Below are 24,427 nucleotides of genomic sequence, written 5' to 3' on the forward strand. Positions count from 1 at the left end.
GGCTGGGCCCTGGCTGGGCCCTGGCTGAGCCCTGCCTGAGCCTGGCTGGGTCCTGGCTGAGCCCTGCCTGAGCCCTGCCTGAGCCCTGCCTGAGCCCTGCCTGAGCCCTGCCTGAGCTCTCCTGGGCCCTGGCTGAGCCCTGGCTGGATCCTGGCTGAGCCCTGGCTGGGTCCTGGCTGAGCCCTGCCTGAGCTCTCCTGAGCCCTGCCTGGGCCCTGCCTGGGCCCTGCCTGGGTCCTGGCTGCTCAGCAGCTCTCCTCTCCTCCCCACAGCACTTCCAGGAGGGCAGGAAGGCTCAGCAGCACATCGAGACCTGCTGGAAGCAGCTGGAGGCAGTGAGTAGCAGCTCCCTGGGGGGGACACTGCAGGCAGCTCCCCCCAGCCCCCAGCAGGGTGGCTCCAGAGGAGGGGGCTGGGGGCAGGGGGCTGGGGGCAGGCTGGGGAAGGGCCCAGGGAGGTGCTCCTGGTGCCTGCAGCTGTGGGGCAGGGAGGGAGCCCTGCAGCCTGGCGGCTCTGGGGCGGGGGCTGGGGGGGTCCTGCTCCCCTGGCTCTCTCCAGGGGCTGAAGGCTTCTCCCTGGGCCCTGCAGAGCAAGAGGAGGTTCGAGAGAGACTGCAAGGAGGCAGAGAGGGCTCAGCAGTACTTCGAGAAGATGGACGCTGACATCAACGTCACCAAGGCAGACGTGGAGAAGGTGAGGCCCAGGGGGGGCTGCTGGGGCCCAGGGGGGGCTGCTGAGGGGCAGGAGGGGCTGCTGGGGGGCAGGGGAGGCTGCTGGGGGTCAGGGGGGGCTGCTGGGGGGCAAGGGGGGCTGCTGGAGGCCAGGGGGGGCTGCTGGGGGGCAGGGGGGGCTGCTGGGGGCCCGGGGGGGCTGCTGGGGGTCAGGGGAGGCTGCTGGGGGCCCGGGGGGGCTGCTGGGGGGCAGGAGGGGCTGCTGGGGCCGAGGGGAGGCTGCTGGGGCAGGGGGCAGACCTCAGCCCCTGAGGCTCAGAGCCTGCTGAGGGCAGCCTGAGGGCAGCCTGAGGGCAGGCTGAGGGCAGGGAGCTCTCAGTTGCTGTGGATGGGAAGGGTCCCAGAGGGTCATCAAGGGCAGCCCTGGCCTGGCACTGCCAGGGCAGCTCTGAAGTGCCCCCAGGGGCAGAGCTCTCTGCAGAGGTCACTCCTGGCATGGGGATCCTGACCAGGGGCAGCCAGGGTTTGGGCACCTCCTGCCCTCCTGTCTGCCCTCAGGCTGCAGCCATCCCCTCTGCCCCAGCAGAGGCCTCCTGCCCCTGGGCATGCCCCAGCCCCTCGGCTCAGCTGGGGAGGCAGTGGGGCAGTGCTGCAGCGGCTTCCCTCTGCACCTCTGCTCAGGGCTGTGGCTCAGCCTCAGCTCCCAGCCCCCCAGGGCAGCCTGCTCCCCCCTGGTGGGAGGCAGCCAGGGGCTGGGGAGGGTTTGGCTCAGGGAGTGGCAAAGGCAGAAATGAGAAAGCTGTGTGTGGGAAAGGAGAACAGAAAAGGCTGAGGGCAGGGAGCAGCAAGGAGCTGCAGCCCCACACCCCCCAGGCACTGCAGGGGAGGAACCTGCCAGCCCTGGGCAGGGGCAGGGGGCTGGGGGCAGGCTGCACTCTGGGCTGGGGGCAGGCTGCACTCTGGGCTGGGGGCAGGCTGCACTCTGGGCAGGGGGCTGGGGGCAGGGGGCAGGCTGCACTCTGGGGCTAGGGGCAGGGGCAGGGGGCAGGCTGCACTCTGGGCAGGGGGGGTTCAGGCCCCTCCTGGTGCCAGGCCCTGCCCTGCTGCTGCTTCCCCAGGGCTGGAGGCAGGGGGGGTTGCCCTGCAGGGCCCTGGCTGCTTGCTGGGAGCTGCTCCCTGCAGGGCTCAGTGCTGGCTCAGGGGCAGAGGACTCTGGCAGCTGGGAGGGTGCTGGCTGAGCTCAGGGGGCAGTGGCTGGCCCTGCAGTCACTCCCTGGGGGGGAGGGGGCAGGAGAAGGTTATCACAACGAGTGGAATGTGGAATAATATTGCTGAACAGAGAGCAGAGTGTTTGCCAGGGCCCTGTGCGAGCCTGGGCCCAGCCAGGCCAGCTCTCAATGTGGCCTTTCTCTGCCTGCCCCTGCCAGCAGCCTCTGCAGGATGGGGGGCTGGGGGCTGCTGGGGGGCAGCTGGGGGCTGCTGGGGGCTGCTGGGGGGCTGCTGGGGGCTGCTGAGTGCTGCTGGGGGCTGCTGGGGGGCTGCTGGGGGGCTGCTGGGGGCTGCTGGGGGGCTGCTGAGGGGCTGCTGGGGGGCTGCTGGGGGGCTGCTGGGTGCTGCTGAGTGCTGCTGGGGGCTGCTGGGGGCTGCTGTGCCCACCTCACCCCAGGGGCACTGCCTCCTCCTCCTGCCCTTGCAGCCCTCTGGCTCCTCCTGCCCCTGGGGGCTTGGCTGCTGCTCTCCTGCTCCCCAGCTCTGGCTGGGCCCAGGGCCAGTGCTGCTCCCTGTGCTCCCCAGGCAGTGGCACCAGGGGCCTGTGGGGGACCCCTTGGCTGCCCCAGCTTGTGCCTGAGCACAGCCAGCTCCAGCCCTTGCCCAGCCCCCCAGGGGCAGCTCCAGCCCTTGCCCAGCTCCCCAGGCACAGCTCCAGCCAGAGCAGGCTGCCCAGGGACTCATCCAGGCTGGTCCTGGACAGCTGCAGGGCTGAGGCCTCAGGCACCTCCCTGCACTGTCCTCTCCCCCATCCTCCCCTGTCCCCAGCAAGGATTTCCCTCCCCTTTCCCCTCTGCCTCTCCTCAGCTGCCCTTCTCCCCTCCTGCCTCCAGCCAGCTCCAGCCCTGTGCTGCTGCCAGCCTCAGGGAGCCCTCAGTGCCCACTGCAGGGCAGGCAGCAGTGGAGCTGCTCCTGGAGGCTGTGCAGAGGGCCTGGAGCCCTGGCCCTGCCTGGGGGAGCCTGCAGGAGCCCCCCTGCTGCCCAGGAGCCTGCAGGGGCTGCCAGGGGGCTGCTGCTGCCCAGGGGGGGCTGCCCAGGGGGGGCTGCTGCTGCCCAGGAGCCTGCAGGGGCTGCCAGGGGGCTGCTGCTGCCCGGGGGATGCTGCCCAGGGGGGGCTGCCCAGGGGGGGCTGCTGCTGCCCAGGGGGGTGCTGCCCAGGGGGGGCTGCCCAGGGGGGGCTGCTGGGGCCTGCTCCTAGCAGCAGCTCTCAGCTGGGCTGGGGAGGGGGAGGGCCAGAGCCTGCAGCTGAGGTCTGTGAGCAGTTGAGAGCATTCCTGAGCTCGGTGCCCTGCCTCTGAGTCTGCCTTTATCATTAAGTGCCTGTGGAAGGGGCTGGGCGGGGGGGGGCAGGGGGGGCTCCTGTGCTTGCTTTCACCCTGCTGCTGGGCTGCCCCAGGACAGCTCTCCCTTGGCAGGCAGAGCCTGGCAGGGCTGCAGCTCCCAGGCTGGAGAAAGGGAAGAGCTGGGGGGGGGAATGGGAGAGAAGAAAGGGGAAAGCAAAGTGGAGCAGAGGTTTGCCTGGGAGCTGGCAGCCTGCAGGGGGGAGGCTGCTGAGCTGCTGAGCTGCTGAGCTGCTGAGCTGCTGCACTCAGAGCCAGGGCTCCCTCTGCTCCTCCCAGCCCCCTCTGCCCCCCAGGGCTGCAGCCTCTGCCTGTGCAGGGCCAGCAGGGTCCCCAGTGCTGTGCTGGGATGTGCCTGAGCAGGCTGCCCCCAGCAGAGCCTCAGCTGGCTGCAGGCCCCATGGCAGCAGGGGCTGGCTGCTGGCAGTGCTGCAGGCTCCCCTTGGCCCTGGGGGAGCAGCAGGGCCCTGGGGCCAGCCCCCCCCAAGGGTCTGGGGGAGCAGAGCTCTGCAGCCAGCCCCCCACAAGAGTCTGGGGGAGCAGGGTCCTCATCCCAGCCCCCCCAGGGGTCTGTGCTTTGGTGTCTCCAGCTCTGCAGGGCAGCTGCTGGCTCCAAGTGGCTCCAGCAGGATCCAGACCTGGCTCCCAACTGCTCCCTGCACAGCTCCCCTCCCATCCTCCCTCTGCCCTCTCCTGTGTCAGCTCCAGGCCCAGAGGTGTCCCTCTGCTGCCCCTGAGCTGCCTCCTCAGCTGCACAAAGCTCTCCTCTGGAGCTGAGCTCTGGAGGGGTCCTGAGGCAGCTGCTGTGGCTCTCTGCAGCCCCTGCAGCCCTGCCCTGGGTGGCAGCAGCTCCTCCTCTGTGCTGCAGCAGGGTTGCAGGGGCCCAGCTCTACAGCCCAGTGCTGACAGCAGCCTCAGAGCCAGGCTCCAAGGAAGGGAGAAAGAAACTTCTGGACCTTCCCCCCCCCCCCCCCCCTGTATCTTTATTCTGAGACCCAAATAAGTCACTGGAAAACTATTCCAAGTGTTTGGAGCCTGCCAAGTGCAGTGCAGGGCCAGGAGGAGCTCAGCCTTGCTGGGGCTCATACCAAACCCTGGCCTGGGAGGGTGCCCAAACCTCCCTCCTCTGCTGCCTCCTCTCCCCTGGGGCCACTGCAGAGCCTTCGGTCTCCTCCTCAGCCCCACTCAGCTCAGAGCCTCCCTGCTCAGAGCCAGCCTGGGGCTCACCCAGGCCTCCCCCCTGCTGGATCTGCCTGGGGGGCTCACAGAGGGACTCCTTGGTGCTCAGCCCCAGAGGGTGCTGAGCTGAGGGCAGGCAGCAGTGCAGGGGGGCTGGGGCAGGGGGCACTCAGTGAGCTCCTCTTGGGGCAGAGTGGGGCTGCCAGGGGGGGCCTGGGGGCTGCCAGGGGGGCCTGGGGCTGCCAGGGGGGGCCTGGGGCAGCAGCAGCTGGCCCTGGAGGAAGGGCTGGCAGGCAGGCAGGGGCTGGCAGGGGCTGGCAGCTCTCCCCCTGCCATGGCTGAGCCAGGCTGCCCTCAGCCCAGCCCTGAGCTGTGCTGCTTGGGCAGGGGGCTGCTTGGGCAGGGGCTGCTTGGGCAGGGGCTGCTTGGGCAGGGGCTGCTTGGGCAGGGGGCTGTTTGGGCAGGGGGGGGCTGCTTGGGCAGGGGCTGCTTGGGCAGGGGGCTGCTTGGGCAGGGGGCTGCTTGGGCAGGGGCTGTTTGGGCAGGGGGGGCTGCTTGCTGGGGCTGCTTGGGCAGGGGCTGCTTGGGCAGGGGGCTGCTTGCTGTGGCTGCTTGCTGCAGGTCTCTGCAGCCCCCTGGGGCAGGGAGCAGAGCTCAGAGGCTGCCTGGCTTGGGGCTGCTCTCTCTGCTGTGCTTTCTCTCTCCTGCCCCTGCCCAGCACTCCCTCATGCTGCTGGAGGCCTTTCTGCAGCAGGGCTGTGGGGGGCTCCTGGCCATGCCCCCAGCTGCCTGTGCTTGCAGGGCAGGCTGAGGTGAGCTGGGCAGGGGGCAGGGGGCAGGGGGAGCCTCCTCCTCTGCCAGCTGAGCCTGAGCCCTCCTGGCAGAGCCTGCTCCCTCCCAGCTCTGCTCACTCACATCTTCCATGGTTTGCTGGATTTGCTGCCAGGAAGCTGTTGTCTGCCTGCAGCAGCTGACAGCAGAGCCCTGCCCTGAGCTCAGTGTCCCTGCAGCCCCCTCCCAGTGCCTGCCCAGGCAGCCTGCCCTGCTCCCCCCTGCCAGGGAGGCACTGCTGGGGCAGAATCCCTCCTGGCCACCCGGGGCTGGGCTGGCAGCAGGCAGGGAGGAGGCTGCCTGAGGGATGAGGGCAACCTGAGGGCAGTTTTGATCCCCAAAGCTGAGCCCTGGGCTGCTCCCAGCGGCAGCAGAGGCTGGAGCAAGGCTCTGGGCCACAGCCTGGGGCTGCCAGGAGCCCTCTGAGTGCCCACTGGGGGAGAGGGAAGGTGTCCTGAGTGGGCAGGAGGTGGAAGGGAAGAGGAGGAAGAGCTGCTGGGGGAGGCCAGGAGCAAGGGAGGAGAAGGCAGCAGAGATCAGCAGATGGGAGAGAGGGGAAGGGAAGGGCTCTGGGCAGTGAGGCAGGGCTGGGGAGGGATCAGAGTAGCAGAGGGTCACTTGGGGCCAGGCTGGGCAGGGCCAGGACTGAGATGCATTGCCCAGTGCTCTGCTGGGGGCTGAGGCAGATCATCCCTGTGGGGAGAAGGAGGAAGGAGCTGTGGCTGCTCTGCTGCCCAGTGCTGGGCAAGGAGCTGCAGGGGCACTGAGAGCAGCCCAGGAGGGGCAGAAGGGAGGCAGAACTGTGCTGGTCTTGCTGCCCCAGCACCCTGCCAGCAGCCACAGCCCAGGGCATGAGGTGGGGCAGGGAGTGTCCAGGACACAGAGGAGGCCTTGGGGCTGGGAGGGGAACAAAGCTCTGTGGTGCTGTGCAGGCAGGGCTTGGTCCTGGGGGGGAATGGCAAGGCTGGGGTGGCAGAGGCTGCCCAGGGAGGGGCTGGGGTCCCCATCCTGCAGGGCCTCAGGAGCTGTGTGGCCATGGCACCTGGGGCCAGGCTTTGCTGCTGGCCTGGAGGAGCCTGCAGAGCTCTCCCAGCCTGCCCTGGCCCTCCCAGAGGAGAGCAGCAGCAGCTCAGGCCCCTGGGGCTGTGCTCGGTGTGGCTGAGTCCTCAGGGGGCCTCCTGCTGGGGTCCCCTTGCTGCCTGCTGCTGGGGGCAGGGTGGTGAGGAGGGACCCAAAGCTCCTGAGCCCCAGGCAGCACAAGTGAGAGCTCTGCTGTGCTCCCCAGGCCAGGCAGCAGGCCCAGCTGAGGCATCAGATGGCAGAGGAGAGCAAGGCAGAGTACTGCTCCACGCTGCAGAGGTTCAACAGCGAGCAGCACCAGCACTACTACACACACATCCCCAGCATCTTCCAGGTGAGCCCCCTGCAGCCCCCTGCAGCCCCCTGCAGCCCCTGCAGCCCCTGCAGCCCCTGCAGCCCCCTGCAGCCCCCTGCAGCCCCCTGCAGCCCCTGCAGCCCCCTGCAGCCCCCTGCAGCCCCCTGCTGGCCTGGCACCGCCCCTGGGCCTGGCACTGCCCCTGCTGCCTCTTGCCCCTGCTGCCACCTTGCCTGGGCAGCCTGGGGAAGGATGGAGGCCTTGGGAGGAGCTCTGTGGTGGAGGTGACACTGCCCTGTCCTGGGGCATTGTGCTCACAGCTCCCTTGGCCCTGCAGCTGGGCACTCAGAGCCTGGGCTGTGTGCCTGGGGCACCCCTGCAGCCGGGGGGGGAGGGCTCAGCACCCCCTTGGTGCCTGGGGGGCGCAGCCTGCCTGGCTTGGCCTGGCCTCACGTTTGAGCCCTCAGGCAGGCAGCAGCTGCTGGGGAGGAGCAGCTGCCTGAGAGGTGCTGTGCCCAGGGGGGTGCTGTGCCCGGGGTGCTGTGCCCGGGGTGCTGTGCCCGGGGCTGCTGTGCCCGAGGTGCTGTGCCTGAGGGGTGCTGTGCCCGGGGTGCTGTGCCTGAGGGGTGCTGTGCCCGGGGTGCTGTGCCTGAGGGGTGCTGTGCCTGAGGGGCGCTGTGCCCGGGGGGGTGCTGTGCCCGGGGTGCTGTGCCCGAGGTGCTGTGCCTGAGGGGTGCTGTGCCCGGGGTGCTGTGCCTGAGGGGTGCTGTGCCCGAGGTGCTGTGCCCGGGGTGCTGTGCCCGGGGTGCTGTGCCTGAGGGGTGCTGTGGTGCTGCAGAGGATCCAGGAGATGGAGGCCAGGAGGATCCTGCGGCTGGGGGAGTCGATGAAGGCCTTCGCCGAGGTGGACCGGCAGGTGATGCCCATCATCGGCAGGTGCCTGGACGAGATCACCAGGGCTGCAGAGCTGATTGACCACAACAGTGTGAGTCTGCCAGGGCTGCAGCTGCTGCTCAGCATCATCACCATCACCATCACCCCCTGCTGGCACCGCGGCTCCAGGGCTGTGCCAGCCCAAGAGAGGCAGCGACCCGGGGCAGGGAAGGATTTGGCCTGGTCCTGAGCTTCCCTCTTGAAGAGGGGCAGGGAACTGCTGCAGGGGCTGGGGTGGTGCTGAGGGGACTGCAACATCTGGCTGAGGAAGGGCTGAGAGCCCTGGGGCTGCTGGGTCTGGAGGGGAGAAGGCTGAGAGGGATCTGAGCAGTGCCTGTCAGTGCCAGGGTGGGGGTGCCAGGGTGGGGGTGCCAGGCTCTTTTGGGTGGTGCCCAGGGACAGGACAAGGACCAGCAAGACCTAACCCTGCCCTGCTCCAGCTTCCATCCACTGCCCCTGGGCCTATCCCCGCAGCCCCTTCTGAGCAGCCCCTGCCCAGTCTCCTGCAGGTCCCCTGCAGGTGCTGAGATGCAGCTCTGAGGCCTCCCTGGAGCCTTCTCTGCTGCAGGGCCTCTGGGTGCTGGGGAGAGCCAGGGGGAGCTGAGGGGCAGGCTCAGCACTTGCTGTCCCCTTTGCAGCACAAATGGGGCACAGCCTTGGGCAGGGCACTTGCAGCTGTGAGCAGTGAAGCTGTTCCTGGCTCTGCTCCTGCTGTGCCAGGGGCTGGGAGATGGATGCAGCCTGCTGCCTATTTTTAGCTCCATTGTAGTGCAGAGGTGCTGAGAGCCCCTGGGGAGAGCACTGAAAGGCAGACTGCAGCAGCTGGGGGGTGCTGAATGCGACCTGGGGGCTCTCTCCCCTCTTCCTCTCCCTCCATTCCCTCTCAGCTAGGTAGATTTGGGGCAGCTTTGCTGAGCTCCTGGGGAGGATTCCTCTGCCTGCTGCAAACTGAGCAGGAGTTGCACAGGCCAGCTGCTGGGTCAAGGGTTTTCAGCCTTCATGATTTCCCCTCCCAGGCTCCTGAAGGCTTTTGCAGAGCTGCAGCTCTGGCTGTGCCCTGCTCAGCTCAGCCTCTGCAGCTGCTTCTCCCCAACCAGAGTCCTCCTGAGGTGCTGCCTGCAGCCATCAGCAGAATCTGGGCAGCAAGGCCCCCTCTGGGCAGGGCAGGGTGGGGATGCTGCTCTGGAGGCTCAGGAGATGTTTGTGGGATGGGGCACAGCCTCTCCAGTGGCCCTGGGAGGGAAGGCAGAAGGCTGGGCTGAGGGCAGCTGAGTTTCCTCTTGTCCTGAGTGAGCTGCAGGGGCCTGGGCTGTGCTGGCAGCCCTGGAGCTTTGCTTCCCCCAGCAGACCAAACCCCTCTGCCTTTGACCTGCTGGGCTGTGGTGCTCCTGGGGCAGAAGGTGGAGAGCCCTGCCCTGGCAGCAGGGGCTGGGAACCACAGCCTGGTCTCAGTGGGCACTGGATAGGGGTGGCACAGCTGCCACCCTCCTGGATGTGTTCCTGTGTCACCTTCTCTAGGTGACCCTGCAGGAGGGTTGGACTCCATGGTCTCCAGCAGTCCCTTCCACCCCCCCAGTCTGTGCCTCCTGGCCTCTGGAAGGCTCCCAGCCAGGATCCTCCTGGGGGGCTTGGTTCCCACAGACAAACTTGCTTGGCCCTGTTCTGATTCTCTCTGCCACCCTCCTCTGACCTGAGGTGAGGTAGGCCTGAGCTGTGCCCCTGCAGGACTCCCAGCTGCTCACAGAGCCTTCAGCTCAGAGCTGTTCCCTCTCCCAGCTGCTCACAGAGCCTTCAGCTCAGGGCTGTTCCCTCTCCCAGCTGCTCACAGAGCCTTCAGCTCAGAGCTGTTCCCTCTCCCAGCTGCTCACAGAGCCTTCAGCTCAGAGCTGTTCCCTCTCCCAGCTGCTCACAGAGCCTTCAGCTCAGGGCTGTTCCCTCTCCCAGCTGCTCACAGAGCCTTCAGCTCAGAGCTGTTCCCTCTCCCAGCTGCTCACAGAGCCTTCAGCTCAGGGCTGTTCCCTCTCCCAGCTGCTCACAGAGCCTTCAGCTCAGGGCTGTTCCCTCTCCCAGCTGCTCACAGAGCCTTCAGCTCAGGGCTGTTCCCTCTCCCAGCTGCTCACAGAGCCTTCAGCTCAGAGCTGTTCCCTCTCCCAGCTGCTCACAGAGCCTTCAGCTCAGGGCTGTTCCCTCTCCCAGCTGCTCACAGAGCCTTCAGCTCAGGGCTGTTCCCTCTCCCAGCTGCTCACAGAGCCTTCAGCTCAGAGCTGTTCCCTCTCCCAGCTGCTCACAGAGCCTTCAGCTCAGAGCTGTTCCCTCTCCCAGCTGCTCACAGAGCCTTCAGCTCAGAGCTGTTCCCTCTCCCAGCTGCTCACAGAGCCTTCAGCTCAGGGCTGTTCCTTTGTGCCCTGCAGGACTCCCAGCTGGTCATAGAAGCCTTCAAGTCAGGGTTTGAGCCCCCAGGGGACGTCGACTTCGAGGACTTCACGCAGCCGATGAAGAGGACGGTGTCTGAGTCCAGCCTCTCCAACTCCAGGGGGGAGGGCAAGGCTGAGCCCAAGTTTGGGAGCAAGTCCAAGGGCAAGCTGTGGCCATTCATCAAGAAAAATAAGGTAGTGAGCTGCAGGGCTGAGCCTGGTGCTAGGTGTGGCTGCCAGGGAGCTCTGCCTGGCAGGGGCAGGAGTGAGGAGTGCTGGGGGCAGGAGCTGGCAGCTGCTGCCTGCCTTTGGTGCTTGCTGCAGTCTCTGGTGCTTGAAGTCTCTTTTCAGTCCTTCAGAGTTTGTTTTCCTTGTGTGACTTCCTTGATCATGTTGCAGTTTCAATGAGTTCACCTCCAGCTGTCACACCTCTGCCATGCTCCATTCCTGTTGCTTACTCAGAGGAGCCAGTGCCATGTGTGCCAACTAACCTGGGTCCTGTGGGGAGCTCTCCCCTGGCATCACTCTTCTGAGCCTTCTCAACCTCTCCTTGGCTTCTCATTTGTGTTGTCTTCTCAGCCTGTGCCCTGGGGGCAGCAGCTGGGTGCCTGGGGGCAGGGGTTCATCCTTCCTGAGCACCACTAACGGAGCAGAGCTAACTGAGGAGCCCTCATTAACTGCTGTCTCCATCCCTGTCCCCATCCCACTGTCACATCTGACACCACAATGCATGGCAGCATCCAGCTGGGGTTCCAGGGTGTGCCAGGGGGCTGGGCTGGGTTGGTTGCAGCTGATGGAAGCCCAGAGGAGCTTTGGCCTCGCCCTGGCTGGGACCTTTACCACACTGCTGCTCCTTGGAGGCAAAACCAACCTGCCCAGAGGGGAGGCTGCCGGTGCCAGGGGAGCCTCTGTTGGAGCTTCCATCACTGGGGGCAGGGAGCAAGGCCAGGGCTAAGCAGAGGGACAGGAGCAGCCTTTGTGCAGCTGCTGCAGCGGGCTGGGAGCAGGCAGGGCTCTGGTTTGTGGTTTGCAGATGGTAGAAACCCTGCTGGGCACTGAGGATCCTTCCTGGTCTGATCCATTTGCACTCAGGTCTTTGAGGGGGGCAAAACCCCAACCCAAACCCTCTCTCCATGTGGATTTCTCTGAGGTGCCCACAGAGCAGAAGAGGGCAATGCTGGGGGGGGCACTGCATGGAGGAGCTGCATGAGCTGCCTCCCACAGCCTCTTTGTGCTGCTCCTCTGCTGCACCACTGACCCAGCCTCCATCCTCCCTCCCTCCCTGCCTGCACCCATGCAGCACAGCCTCCACCTAACCCAGCCCTTCAGTCCTGCTTCACTCCCCCTCCTCCCCTCCCCTGCTTCGAGGCCTGCCCTTGGTTTGGGTGTCTGATGGTTTGATTGGTTTGGCCCCCCCGGGCCCCAGGTGTTGGTTTTGATGCTTACTTTCGTTTTGTGTTTTTATCTCTTTGCTTTTTGTTTTGTTTTGACTCTGTCACTTCTCCACCTCTCACACATAGCTTATGTCCCTCTTAACGTCCCCTCATCAGCCCCCTCCTCCCCCCCCCCGCCTCTGCCTCACCCTCTGCTGTTCCCAACGGCCCCCAGTCTCCCAAGCAGCCAAAGGAACCCCTCTCCCACCGCTTCAACGAGTTCATGACCTCCAAACCCAAAATCCACTGCTTCAGGAGCCTAAAGCGTGGGGTAAGTCCTGCTCTGGATTCCTCTCTCTCTTCCCTCCCTCTCCTGCCTCCCTCAGGCTTTTGGTTGCACCTTCTGTTCTGTGAAGCCTCTCTGTGTGAGCCAGTCCCTCCTCTTGCACCCCCACCTGCAGGCAAATCCAAGGGGTGCCCAGCCCCCTGCCCAGCCAGCTGCAGCCCAGCCCCCCCCCGGTGAAACCACAGAAAGGTTCAGCTGCTGTTGGGAATGCCCCAGGCAGGGCCCTGGGGAGGGCAGGGAATGGCCCAAGGGTGGCAGGAGGAGCTGAGTGAAGCCCAAATCACTGCTGTGGTGTCTGTGTGCAGGCAGAGCAGCTCTGCAGGAGCAGCAGGCAGAGCTTTGCTGTGGCCCTGCAGCTGCTGGCTGCCTCCATGGGAGCAGCTTCCCTCTCCCAGGGCTGGCTTCAGCTCCAGGGCTGTGGCAGGAGGAGGAGAGTGAATCAGGGAGGATGTGGGGAAGCAGTGCTGAGGGCAGGCAGATCCCTCCAACCATCTGAGACTTGCCCCAGCAGGGGGAAGCTGACTTCCTCTGCTGCATGGCCAAGGGAGCTCGGTCTGGATGCTGCCCTGCCCTCTGTGTGGGGCAAGGAAGGCCTCCACAGCCAGCCTGGGCCCCAGCTCGGGCTGCAGCAGCAGCTGTGGCCCTCAGCCCTGCTCTGAGCTCTGGCCCTGGCTCCAGCACTGCTGTTGGGTTTTCCCAGCCCAGCAGCTCTGCTCCCGTGCTGCCCAGCAGAGCAGCTCTGCTCCCATGCTGCCCAGCAGAGCAGCTCTGCTCCCGTGCTGCCGTGCAGCTCTGCTCCCGTGCTGCCCAGCAGCTCTGCTCCCGTGCTGCCCAGCAGCTCTGCTCCCGTGCTGCCCAGCAGCTCTGCTCCCGTGCTGCCCAGCAGCTCTGCTCCCATGCTGCCCAGCAGCTCTGCTCCCGTGCTGCCCAGCAGAGCAGCTCTGCTCCCGTGCTGCCCAGCAGCTCTGCTCCCATGCTGCCCAGCAGCTCTGCTCCCGTGCTGCCCAGCAGAGCAGCTCTGCTCCCGTGCTGCCCAGCAGCTCTGCTCCCATGCTGCCCTGCAGAGCAGCTCTGCTCCTGTGCTGCCCAGCAGCTCTGCTCCCGTGCTGCCCTGCAGCTCTGCTCCCATGCTGCCCAGCAGCTCTGCTCCCATGCTGCCCAGCAGCTCTGCTCCCGTGCTGCCCAGCAGAGCAGCTCTGCTCCCGTGCTGCCCAGCAGCTCTGCTCCCGTGCTGCCCAGCAGAGCAGCTCTGCTCCCGTGCTGCCCAGCAGCTCTGCTCCCGTGCTGCCCAGCAGCTCTGCTCCCATGCTGCCCAGCAGAGCAGCTCTGCTCCCATGCTGCCCAGCAGCTCTGCTCCCGTGCTGCCCAGCAGCTCTGCTCCCGTGCTGCCCAGCAGCTCTGCTCCCGTGCTGCCCAGCAGCTCTGCTCCCGTGCTGCCCAGCAGCTCTGCTCCCGTGCTGCCCAGCAGCTCTGCTCCCGTGCTGCCCAGCAGCTCTGCTCCCATGCTGCCCAGCAGCTCTGCTCCCGTGCTGCCCAGCAGAGCAGCTCTGCTCCCGTGCTGCCCAGCAGCTCTGCTCCCATGCTGCCCAGCAGCTCTGCTCCCGTGCTGCCCAGCAGAGCAGCTCTGCTCCCGTGCTGCCCAGCAGCTCTGCTCCCATGCTGCCCAGCAGCTCTGCTCCCGTGCTGCCCAGCAGAGCAGCTCTGCTCCCGTGCTGCCCAGCAGCTCTGCTCCCATGCTGCCCTGCAGAGCAGCTCTGCTCCTGTGCTGCCCAGCAGCTCTGCTCCCGTGCTGCCCTGCAGCTCTGCTCCCATGCTGCCCAGCAGCTCTGCTCCCATGCTGCCCAGCAGCTCTGCTCCCGTGCTGCCCAGCAGAGCAGCTCTGCTCCCGTGCTGCCCAGCAGCTCTGCTCCCGTGCTGCCCAGCAGAGCAGCTCTGCTCCCGTGCTGCCCTGCAGCTCTGCTCCCGTGCTGCCCAGCAGCTCTGCTCCCGTGCTGCCCAGCAGCTCTGCTCCCATGCTGCCCAGCAGAGCAGCTCTGCTCCCATGCTGCCCAGCAGAGCAGCTCTGCTCCCATGCTGCCCTGCAGAGCAGCTCTGCTCCCATGCTGCCCAGCAGCTCTGCTCCCATGCTGCCCAGCAGCTCTGCTCCCGTGCTGCCCAGCAGAGCAGCTCTGCTCCCGTGCTGCCCAGCAGCTCTGCTCCCGTGCTGCCCAGCAGAGCAGCTCTGCTCCCATGCTGCCCTGCAGAGCAGCTCTGCTCCCATGCTGCCCAGCAGCTCTGCTCCCATGCTGCCCAGCAGCTCTGCTCCCGTGCTGCCCAGCAGAGCAGCTCTGCTCCCATGCTGCCCAGCTGCTGTGGCAGTGTTTCAGGGCTCTCCTTGGTGGCCTTTGCAAGCAGTAGGCCAAAGAGCAGATCCCTGAGAGACAAAGTTTCAATTTTCAGCCAAACAGAAGATTATTTCCTGCCCCCCCTCCCCCCCCCAGCAGCTTGCACTTGGCACTGTGCTGCAGAACTGCTGCCCCTGCATGGCTTTGCCTCCCAGGTTGAGGGCCTTAGGATGGCTTCCTCCCCTCAGGGGCAGGAAGGGCACAGAAGTGGCTCAGGACAAACCAGCAGGGAAGTGACTCCTGGAGGCTGACATCTGGGGCTGGGAGCCAGGGGAGGTGACCTCAGTGGGGAACTTCAGGGGTGAGGCAGAGAGAACTGGGAAGTGCTGCCAGCAAGGTTTGGTCTCTGCTGCTGCCAGACAGGACAGGGAGCACCAGGAGCTTTGTGCAGGGTGGCTTTCACTTCTGTGCTGGGGAGCTGACATTTGAGGGGATGTGCAGCACCCAGAAGGGACCTGGGGAAGTGAGAAGATCCTGAGCTGCCCAGGGGCAGGCTCTGCTCATCTGGAGAGGGAGCAGGGGAGGCTGCAGAGCCCTGCAGCTTGCTGCCTCTCATTCAGCAGCTCCTCAGGTTCACCTCTCCTAGGTCCTTGGTGGTTTCTGTTAGCCAGGTCAGCCTGGAAGCTGATGGAGGTGCCAGGAGGCCTTCAGAAACCAAAGCATTTATTCAGGCCCAAACCAAATCAGAACCACCCCCAAATCCTGCTGGTTTCAGGTGAGAAAGGAGAGAGTGGCTTTGCCCTGGGGCAGCGGTGCCAGGCTGCTGGGCTGTTGGGATGGAGCCTGGCTCGGCAGGGGAGTCACAGCCAGGGGAGGGCAGGAAATGAGGAAGCTTTGCACAAGCCCTGATTCAATTTGTGTTTGCTCTGCTTCCTCTGCTTCCATTTGGAGGGCAAAGCAAACTCCACGTGCTGCTGCTGCTTGGTCTTGGTGCTGGGTGGCTGTGCTGCTGGACTGCCAAGGCAGCAGCTCTTCCTCCAGCGCTGCTGCAACCCAGCCCAGGGCACAGCCTGCACCGGGGGTCACTGCCCTCAGCTGGGCCTCCCTCTCCTGCCCTGGGGGCTGGGAGCTGGGACACAGGGGGTGCTGTCAGAGCCCCCTGCCCAAAGGCACCTGGAGGCACTTCTGTGGTTTCCTTCGGAGTGGAGGTCTCTGACTTCACCCCGGTGTGGTTTGGTTCCCAACCCCAGCTTGTGCTGTCCCTGCCCCCGTGCCGTGTCCACCCCCCAGCGCTGCTCTGCCCCCTCCCCACTCCTCTGTTCTGTGAGCATGCAGGAACAGCAGCCCTGAGCAGCCCCCCTGCTCCCTGCCCTGCTCCCTGCCCTGCTCCCTGCCCCTGGCACCACCGTTCCCACCCAAGGGCCTGGCTGTGCCCAGCCCGGGAGCTGCCCGCGGGTGGGGAGGGTGCAGCTGCGGTGCTGCAGCACAGGGAGCAGTGCTCTGCCCCTCTGTGTGTGTGCAGCACTTGGAGATGGGACATTTCCTGGGGGTCTGTGGGGCTGCTGAGCTGCCGACCTTCACCTGGGAGGCTTCCACCTCGCCCCTGCAGGGTAGCCCCCCCCCAGCAGCCGCGGGAGCTGGCGCCGGTCCCCGCCGTCGGTAACGATGTCTTTTCTCTTGCTGACTCAGCAGCAGACTCAGTCTTTGTACATTCACAAAGAGCTGATGAAGAGGACTTTAGGGACCCCCACCTGTGCCATTGAGGCTAGGGAGTATGTTGTAAGTGCCTGTATGGTGTGCCCAGCCCATGCCCTCGCTGCACAGCCGCTAACCCCACTTACAACAACGCCCTTAGTGTGCCCTGGAGGTGTGCTGGGGAGGAGGTAAAGGGCAGGCTGGGGAGGGGGAAGGAGGAGGGCAAGCTGCAGCTTTTGTACTGTGTGCAGGAGAGAGACCTCTGCCCGTCCTGGAAGTGCAGAATTGGCCCCATTCAAGCAGCTGGAGCTGTGCAACTGGGAGTGGGCACCGCAGGCAGGTGCCAGGCCTCCCCTCCAAATTGGCTCACAGGAAGGTTTGGGTTGGAAGGGACCTTAGAGGTCATCCAGCTCCAACCCCCCTGCCGTGGGCAGAGATAAATCCCAGGTTGCTCAAGGCCTCATCCAACCTGACTTTGACCAGTGTGGTCCTGAGGCAGCCCCTGGTGCCCTGCAGCGCAGAGACACATCCTGTGCCCTGGTGGGGGAGCTCCCCTGAGCCATCTGCCATGAGGGTGGTTCATGGAACCCAGAGCTGTGAGCCCAAAGCTCTCCAAAGCAGAGTGTGGGGAGACTGTGCCAGGCCCCCCGGGAAGGAAATGCCCTCTGGCTGTGTGAGGGCAGAGCCTGACTGCAGCCCTGCTCTCTGTAAGTGAGGTTGGTGGCCGTGACTGCCGGGTAACACATGGAGCTGCTGCCTCTCATGTGTTATGGAAGCTTGTGGCTCCTAGGCTCTCCATCTGCCCCCTGCTAGACTTGGTGTGAAGCAAACAGCTTGAAACAGATTTGCTCACCTGGAAGGCAGGCCTGGATTTGTGTTGGCCCTTTGGGGCTGCTGGGAGCAACTCCCCTGCTGCCCCAGGAGCCGTGAGCAAGCTTCTAGCTGTGCAAGCCCAAGAGAGTAGCCCAAAGTAGTCCCTCAGTGTTCCCTGCAGACTCCTCTCCAGTCTGCCTGGATGTGCTTATAGAAACTGAGTTGCTCTGCCCCAGGATGCTGATCAGAGCCCAGAGTGGGAAGCTGTGGCTCTGCCTCGTTCCAGCATTCCATTGTCTGCAGTCCCTGCGCTGCTTTGGGATTGGCAGCTCTGGTGTTGCCTTGGCAAACGCTGTTCATGAGCTCTCTGGTTTTCTCCTTTTCATTGTTGTTGTTACTTTGGTCATTCTTAACAGCACAAGAGTTGGGCATCCAGTGTCTATAATCCTGTTGCAAGTAGCTGAGCCTGCAGCAGAGGAGCAGCCCTGCTGCAGCTGCTGCTGGCATAGAGCAGTGCCTGTAGAGCCAGTAGCTAGAGCCTAGTGCATGTAGCAGCCACATCTGTGCTCCTCTAGAGTGCTTCGTAGGTGGAGGTTGGCTCTGCTCCATGAGTCTTGTCTGGTTCTCTGCTCCCAGGAGCTCAGTTTGTGCTGACCATGTCTGTGCTAAAGTTCACAGGAGTGCCCCAGCAGTAATGCCAAGGAGAGCTGCCCACGCTGCCCACACTGCCCCCGGCCAGCAGCGTCTCTGAGCTGCTTCCTGCCCCCCCAGCCTGGGGCTGCTCTCAGATGCTTTGGGCTCTGGTTGCTCTTTTGCTCTTTTGCTTTCTTGCCTCTTTTTGCCTTTTTCTCCCCTCTTTTTTAGTGTTCTCTCAGCCCAGAGAGTGAACTCCTCCCCTGCAGGGGTGGCCACCACGTGTGTGCTCCCCCACAGGGGTGCTGAGCTGCACTGCTGTCCCTGGGTGCCGCAGCTCCCATGCCCGGGGGCACTGCTTGTCATTCCAGGGCCAGATTCCTCTCCTTGCTGCTGGGAGGGGTTGGTGATGGGAAGCTGGGGGCTCCTCAGCCATGCTGGCAGAAACCTCTCCAGCTGGAGCCCCCTTGGCTTTTAATCCCAAGTGCTGAAGAGGCAGAGAGAGCTGTGAGTGGAGACAGCCCCTGGAGGCTGCCAGCAGAGACGACTGCAAGAGGTGATCCCAGCTCCCCTCTTCACTGCCTGTGACACCGAGGATGTGCCCCTGGAGCACCTCGGAGCTGTCCTCAGAGGCAGAGTGCACCTTGTGGAGGAGCCTGGCTGCACTCTGGGCTCTCCCCTTGCAGTCTTTGTCTCCACTGCAGCTCCCTGTGGCACGGAAGAGAGCAGCAGTGCAGCACTCTTGGTCTCCCTGCCCCTCAGGACCTCCTGAATGGCAGCTGCCAGCACACCTTGCACTGCTGGCAGGGGTGCTGCTGGTGGTGCTCAGCTGCCCAGGCAGATGTTCTGCAGGCTGCTGAGAGCTGGGAGGGCAGGGAGGAGCCAGGCTGCCCTGCAGGCTCATCCAAAGCATGAGGGCTGGGCTCAGGACCCTCAGAGGAGCTAATCCTGTGCCTCTCACCATGCTCTCAGAGCAGTCATTTGGCCTAAAGAGATTTGGGGTATTTTTTTGTTCTCCTCCTTGGTGCTGCCCTTGTCTGACTCCATGGCTCTGGAGGGGTTTTGGTGTTCAGTTGCTCACAGAGCACAGCAGGACTCAGAGTGCCCAGGCAGCACCAGGCACCAGCAGAGGGACACTCCCTGGGAGATCCCCCTGTGCTTTTTGCTGCTGGAGGCCCAGGGCCACATCTCCTCTCCTCACTGGGCTCTGACTGGGTGTTGTGTCCCTGCTCTGAAGCCCCTGCACCAGGCAGCTGCTGCCTGCCCTCCCCTGCAGCCCTTGGGAAGCTCTGAGGGATTCTGCTGCCCTGGCTGCAGCTGCTGCCTGGGGCAGGAGCTCCCTGCAGCGGTGCAGCACAGCTGGAGCTGCAGCTGGCACTGGCCTCTCTTGTGAACTTTTGCACGGAGCTGTTGGTGGTTCCCATCCCGGCCGCGGCAGCAGGGGGGTTGTGTTCGGCGGTGCTGAGGGCAGCCGGGGAAGTTCCTCTCCTACTGATGCACTCTTCTTCTGTTTTGTTTTGTTTTTCTCTCTCCACTTCCCCCATGAAGCTTTCTCTCAAGCTGGTAAGCAACGTTTTCCGCATGGTTTGTCCTGTGCTCAGCGCCTCCTGCCGCCTGTGCGCCCCTGCCCCCCGCCCCTGCCCTGCCTCCTTAACCGCCCGGTTCCTCCTCCCTCCCTCCCTGCCGCCCCCGCGGGGTCCCTCGGCTGGCTCCGCACTCGCGGGGCTGGAGCCTGGGAGCGGCCGCCAGGACTCAGCCTTCCTAATCAGCCGCTAAAAACCAATTAACTCTTTAACTTGTAGCTTAGTTCCGCTCCTAGAACCCCCGGGGCTGTGAAAACGTAGAAGGAATTCTGCTGCCGGAGTGCGCAGCAAGGAGGGGAAGAAAGGATGGGAGGGAGAGAGGAGGAGGAAAAGAAGAAAGGAAGAGAAATGGGATTGAGAAATTAGAAACAAGATAAATGAGGAAAGGAAGTTTGGAAAGTCGAAATAAAAGGAAATAAAAGATTTCGAATTAGGAAGGCAGAAAAAAATTGAAATGAGAGGGGGAAAAAAAAAAGAGAGAAAATGGAAAATAGGTTGAGAAATTGGGAAATTATAAAAGTTGAAATGAAATAAAAGGGGAAAATAAATGAAAAAAAAAGGAAATGAAATTAAATTGAAAGAATTGGAAAATGGTAAAGTTGAAATGAAAATTAAATTATTTAAAATTAGAAAATCAGAAAAAGTGAAAAAGAAAATGAAAATCGGTTGGAAAATTGGGAAATAATAAAAATGGAAATGAAATAAAATGGAAAAAATAAATGAAAAAAATGGAAGGAAGTGAAATAAAATTTTAAAAAATGGAAAATGATAAAAGCTGAAATGAAAATGAAATAAAAATTTCAAATTAGAAAATTAGAAGAATTGAAATGAGAAAAAAGAAAACGAAAATCAATTGAAAAATTGGGAAATAATAAAAGTTGAAATGAAATAAAATGAAATAAAATAAATTAAAACAATAAGAAAATGAAGTAAAATTTAAAAAATTGGAAAATGATAAAAGTTGAAATGAAATAAAATGGGAAAAAAAATGGAATAAAATGAAAAAAAAATTGAAAAATTGGAAAATAATAAAAGTTGAACTGAAAATTAAATTAAGTGGAAAAAAATAAAAATTAGGAAGTAATAAAAATGTTAATGAGGAAATAAATGGGGGGAAAAAAGGGAAATAATTTTTTTTTAAATGGAAAATAAAAAAAGTTGAAAGGAAAGGGGGAAAAAAAAAAACTGAAAGAAGGTGAAGTAAAAAAAATTCCAATTGGAAAAATAATAAAAATGGATAGAAACAAAATTAATTTTTTTTTTTTTTAAATTGGGGGAAAATAAAAAGGGAAATGAAATCAACTGGAAAAAAAATTAAATGAGAAGAAAATGAAAAACGAATTAAAAATGAAATGAATTAAAAATGAAATTAATTAAAAATTAACTGAATTAAAATTTAAATTAATTAAAAATTAAAATTGGGGGGAAAAACAAAACAACAAAAACCCCAAAAAGCAAAACAAAAATTGAAATGAAAAGAAGGAGATAAGAAATAACTCCAATGTGAACGCTAAAAATCATTTCTAAGTGAGTGGAATCAGCTGAAATAAAGGTTTTACATTAAGAAAGATAACTGAAATGAGCTAAAATGGACCTGAGCTGCAGAGCAGTGCAGTGCAGAGCAGAGCAGTGCAGTGCAGAGCAGTGCAGAGCAGTGCAGAGCTCAGCTCTGTGCTCCCTGGGGCTCCCCCAGAGGCAGTTCCAGCCTGTGGGAAGCAGCAGATTCTGTCTCCAGCCCTGCCTGGGTCCTGCCTCCCCCCAGCTACCTTTTCCAGCCCTGCCTCTGGAGTGCTGCTGGCTGCCGGCAGCGCTGCAGGGCTCTAACCCCCGAGGCTAACCCTGCCGGGGACCCGCGGCCAGGGCCTGGTCCCCCCCGCGGGGACTGCAGCCAGGGCCTGGCCGGCACCCCCCGGGGCTGCCCTGCAGGCAGCTGCGACCCCGCGGTAAGGTTGGAGCTGGGGAGGGTGGGGAACGCCTCGGGGACAGCAAAGTGGGTGCTGAGCTTCACCCAGGAGCTGCTGCTTGTGACGCTGCACACCCTGCTGAGCTCCCCACGGCTGCTCCACCCTCCCTGCAGAGGCCACTCACAGCCTGGGAGCAGCTGACCCACGGCCTGCCAGCATGCAACAGCCACCAGGGGCTGGCTGCAGCGTGGGGGGCTTCAGGGGAGCTGCAGCAGAGTCCTAGCTGCAGTAGCTTGGAGGCTTTCTTAGGGGAGCTGCAGCAGAATCCCACCTCCAGCAGAGTCCCAGCTGCAGTAGCTTGGGAGGTTGTTAGAGAAGCTGCATCAGAGCCTCAGCTGGAAGCCTTCTGCCTCCTCAGCCTCAGTGTCTCCAGGTGCTCTCACCCCCACACACATTTTGTTCTTGGGTGCAGCACTCTGGCCCTGTTCTGGCCACAGCAGCTTCAGAGGAGCTGTGCAGGCCATGGAAGCCTCCTGCTGCAGCCCTGGAGGAGCCAGGTCCTGCTGCTGCTCTGCCAGCAGTGTCTTGCTTGGGCTCCATTAGCAGTGTTGCTGCTCTGTGGTTGGGCTGAGGGACAGCTCTAGCACCTAGAAACTTGCAGACCTCCTCCTTTTGGCTGCTGCCAGGCCCCTGGCCAAAGCATCTACAGCAGGGACTGGGTTTGTTGTTCTGCTGGTGGTGTGAGCAGGGCACAGCCTCCCAGTGCAGGGATAAACCATCCCCAGAGCCAGCCTGGCCTCCCCCAGGAGCTGCACACAGCAGACAGCACACAGCAGACGTGCAGAGGGCTCAGCTCAGGTGCAGGAAGTGGCCTTGTGGGTAGCTGCCTCTTGGATCCTGGCTGTGCAGGAGCCAGCAGGGGGCTGCTGGAGCTCGGCTCTGCCCATGCCTAGCTGTGCTCCTGGCTCCCTTCCTCCTGGGGCCAGCAGCACCCCGGGTCCCAGTCCCTTTGTGCAGGGAGCAGCAGCGAGCCCTGGGCTCTGCTGGTCCCCTGCTGCACCTCAGCAGCAGCACAGAGTGCCCCACAGCTCCCTGCTGAGCTCCTCTGGAGGGGCACTGCTTGAGAGGGAGCCTGGGGGGCTGGCTGCAGAGCATGAGGTGTGCCCAGCATGAGCAGAACCTGCTCCTTGACTCCCTGAGGAGCAGGAGCTGAAGCTTCTCTTCAGGTGGGAGATGACAGAGCCCAGGATCAAGCTCAGCTCTGTGGTGAGATTAATTAGCACTAATTAGTGTTGGTGTGTGCCCACCCAAGCTGTCCCCCTTGCCTCCTCCCAGGACAAAGCCAGCTGGTACCTGGAAGTGGTGTGGGTGGGTTTGTGCCACTGCTGCATCCCTGGGGCAGTGTGGAGGCAGGAAGGGGCCCTGCAAGCAGGAGCCCCCACAGCTAACCCCTCTGTGGCCTTCAGGTGGCCCTGGCTCTGCTTGCCAGCTGCCTGACTCCATGGCTTTGATGGAACTCCTGGGTTCCTTATGCTAGAGCAAGGGAGGGAGGAGAAAGGGAGAGACTTGGAGCTGGAGCCTGGGGAGCATGCAGCATGTCCTGGCCTTGCAGAACCCCCAGGGAAGCTCCTCTGGGGCCTTGGGGTGCTGAGGAGAGCCCTGAGACCAAGTGGCTGCACTGGAGCAAGGCTCAGGCTGTGCAGAGCCAGAGCAGGGCAGCAGTTGGAGCCTGAGAAGTGAGGCAGGAGCAGGGGAAGGCAGCAGGGCAGCAGTTGGAGCCTGAGAAGTGACGCAGGAGCAGGGGAAGGCAGCAGGGCAGCTTTGCATGGGGGTGGAGCTCTGTTCCCTTAGACGTGATGGTCACTGGGGGTGGAAAGGGTCTCTGGGCTGAGCCATTCTGCAGCTGTGGGACTGGGATGTGGTGCTGGGGTTCTCCCAGCCCCTCCCCAGCCCCCCAGGGGCTGCAGACCCTCCCTGCAAACCACAGCAATGCTTCAGGCCACTGACTCTGCACAGGTCTCTGTGAGCTGCTCTCAGAATGCAGTCCTGGAGGATTCTTTGAGGCTCTGATTGGTTTTGTTGTTCCTTATCCCTCCCCCCCTCCATTCCTCCCTGTGCAGGGGGCAGGGCCAGAGGACTTCAGCAATCTGCCACCTGAGCAGAGGAGGAAGAAGCTGCAGCAAAAGGTGGATGAACTGAACAGAGACATCCAGAAGGAGCTGGATCAAAGGTAGGGCAAAGCTCTGCAGGCAGAGGTGGAGCTCAGGCAGGGCAGAAGCCTCCACAGCACAGCAGCAAACAGCAGCAGGGCTCTGGGCTCCTTTGATGCTCCTCCAGGAGCAGAACCTCAGGAGATGATCTCTGAGGTCCCTTCCACCCTGAGCCAGGCTGGAGGTGTTCAAGGCCAGGCTGGGTGAGGCCTGGAGCAGCCTGGGCTGGTGGGAGGTTGGAGCTGTGGCAGGGGGTTGGAGCTGGATGATCTTCAGGGTCCCTTCCAACATTCTGTGGCTCTGGAGTTAGCCCCAGGTTAAACCCAGGTTTAAAATCATAGCAGGACTAAGGATCCTTCCTAAATGGCCTAGGAAGCAGCCCCAGCAGCTCAGGAAGAGTTAAACTCCTTCTGCTTGCAGCCTTGTCCCGGGGGGCTGCCGGCACAGAGCAGTCCCACTCCTTGCCACCCACACTTCCCTTCCCTGCACACAGGCAGCAGAGGCAGCAGCACAGGGCTGCAATTGTCCAGGCTCTGGTGGGAAACTCAGAAACATGGAGATGGTTCACTGCAGTCCTGGGACTCAGCTTAACCTTCCTCCCCCCAGCTCCTGCCTGGAGCAAGGCTGAGCGCCAGCAGCACAGGGGAGCAGCTCCTGAGCGGCAGCAGCACAGGGGAGCAGCTCCTGAGCGCCAGCAGCACAGGGGAGCAGCTCCTGAGCGGCAGCAGCACAGGGGAGCAGCTCCTGAGCGCCAGCAGCGCAGGGGAGCAGCTCCTGAGCGGCAGCAGCGCAGGGGAGCAGCTCCTGAGCGGCAGCAGCACAGGGGAGCAGCTCCTGAGCGCCAGCAGCGCAGGGGAGCAGCTCCTGAGCGCCAGCAGCGCAGGGGAGCAGCTCCTGAGCGCCAGCAGCGCAGGGGAGCAGCTCCTGAGCGGCAGCAGCGCAGGGGAGCAGCTCCTGAGCGGCAGCAGCGCAGGGGAGCAGCTCCTGAGCGGCAGCAGCGCAGGGGAGCAGCTCCTGAGCGCCAGCAGCGCAGGGGAGCAGCTCCTGAGCGGCAGCAGCGCAGGGGAGCAGCTCCTGAGCGCCAGCAGCGCAGGGGAGCAGCTCCTGAGCGGCAGCAGCGCAGGGGAGCAGCTCCTGAGTGGCAGCAGTGCAGGGGAGCAGCTCCTGAGCGCCAGCAGCGCAGGGGAGCAGCTCCTGAGCGGCAGCAGTGCAGGGGAGCAGCTCCTGAGCGCCAGCAGCACAGGGGAGCAGCTCCTGAGCACAGCCCCTCTCAGCTGGGCAGCGCTGCTCAGCCTGCAGAGCCCTTGCTGCCTTCCCTGCAGGTTCAGCCTCCCTGGGGCTGGGGCAGTGCTGTCCATCAGAGCTCTCCTGAGGGCTCTCTGGAGGGTTAACCCTGCCCTTGCTGTGCCACATTCATCCTGGCAGGCCTTAAAACTGCCCTCTCTGAAAGCCCAGCAGCTGGCACCTGGGCTGGTAGGAGGCAGCCCGCAGAGAGCCTGCTGAGAGCACTGCAGCCTGAGCAGGCTGGAGGTCA

The 24,427-nt window shown here is 62.6% G+C and overlaps 1 protein-coding gene across 1 annotated transcript in view; it reads left to right on the forward strand.

Moving 5' to 3' along the window:
* Positions 1-24,427, forward strand: part of FNBP1 (formin binding protein 1) — a 54,522-nt gene that overhangs the window by 27,317 nt on the left and 2,778 nt on the right. The window contains 9 exon segments of the mRNA XM_068155996.1: positions 273-335; positions 589-693; positions 6,576-6,704; positions 7,504-7,650; positions 10,010-10,207; positions 11,533-11,571; positions 11,573-11,716; positions 18,745-18,759; positions 22,804-22,913. Of these exon segments, the coding sequence (XP_068012097.1) occupies positions 273-335; positions 589-693; positions 6,576-6,704; positions 7,504-7,650; positions 10,010-10,207; positions 11,533-11,571; positions 11,573-11,716; positions 18,745-18,759; positions 22,804-22,913 (950 nt within the window).

This window comes from Melanerpes formicivorus, unplaced genomic scaffold (assembly GCF_026170545.1).
Source record: "Melanerpes formicivorus ecotype bairdi unplaced genomic scaffold, bMelFor1.0.p_v2 SCAF_33, whole genome shotgun sequence".
In the NCBI taxonomy this organism is placed as follows: Eukaryota; Metazoa; Chordata; class Aves; order Piciformes; family Picidae; genus Melanerpes; species Melanerpes formicivorus.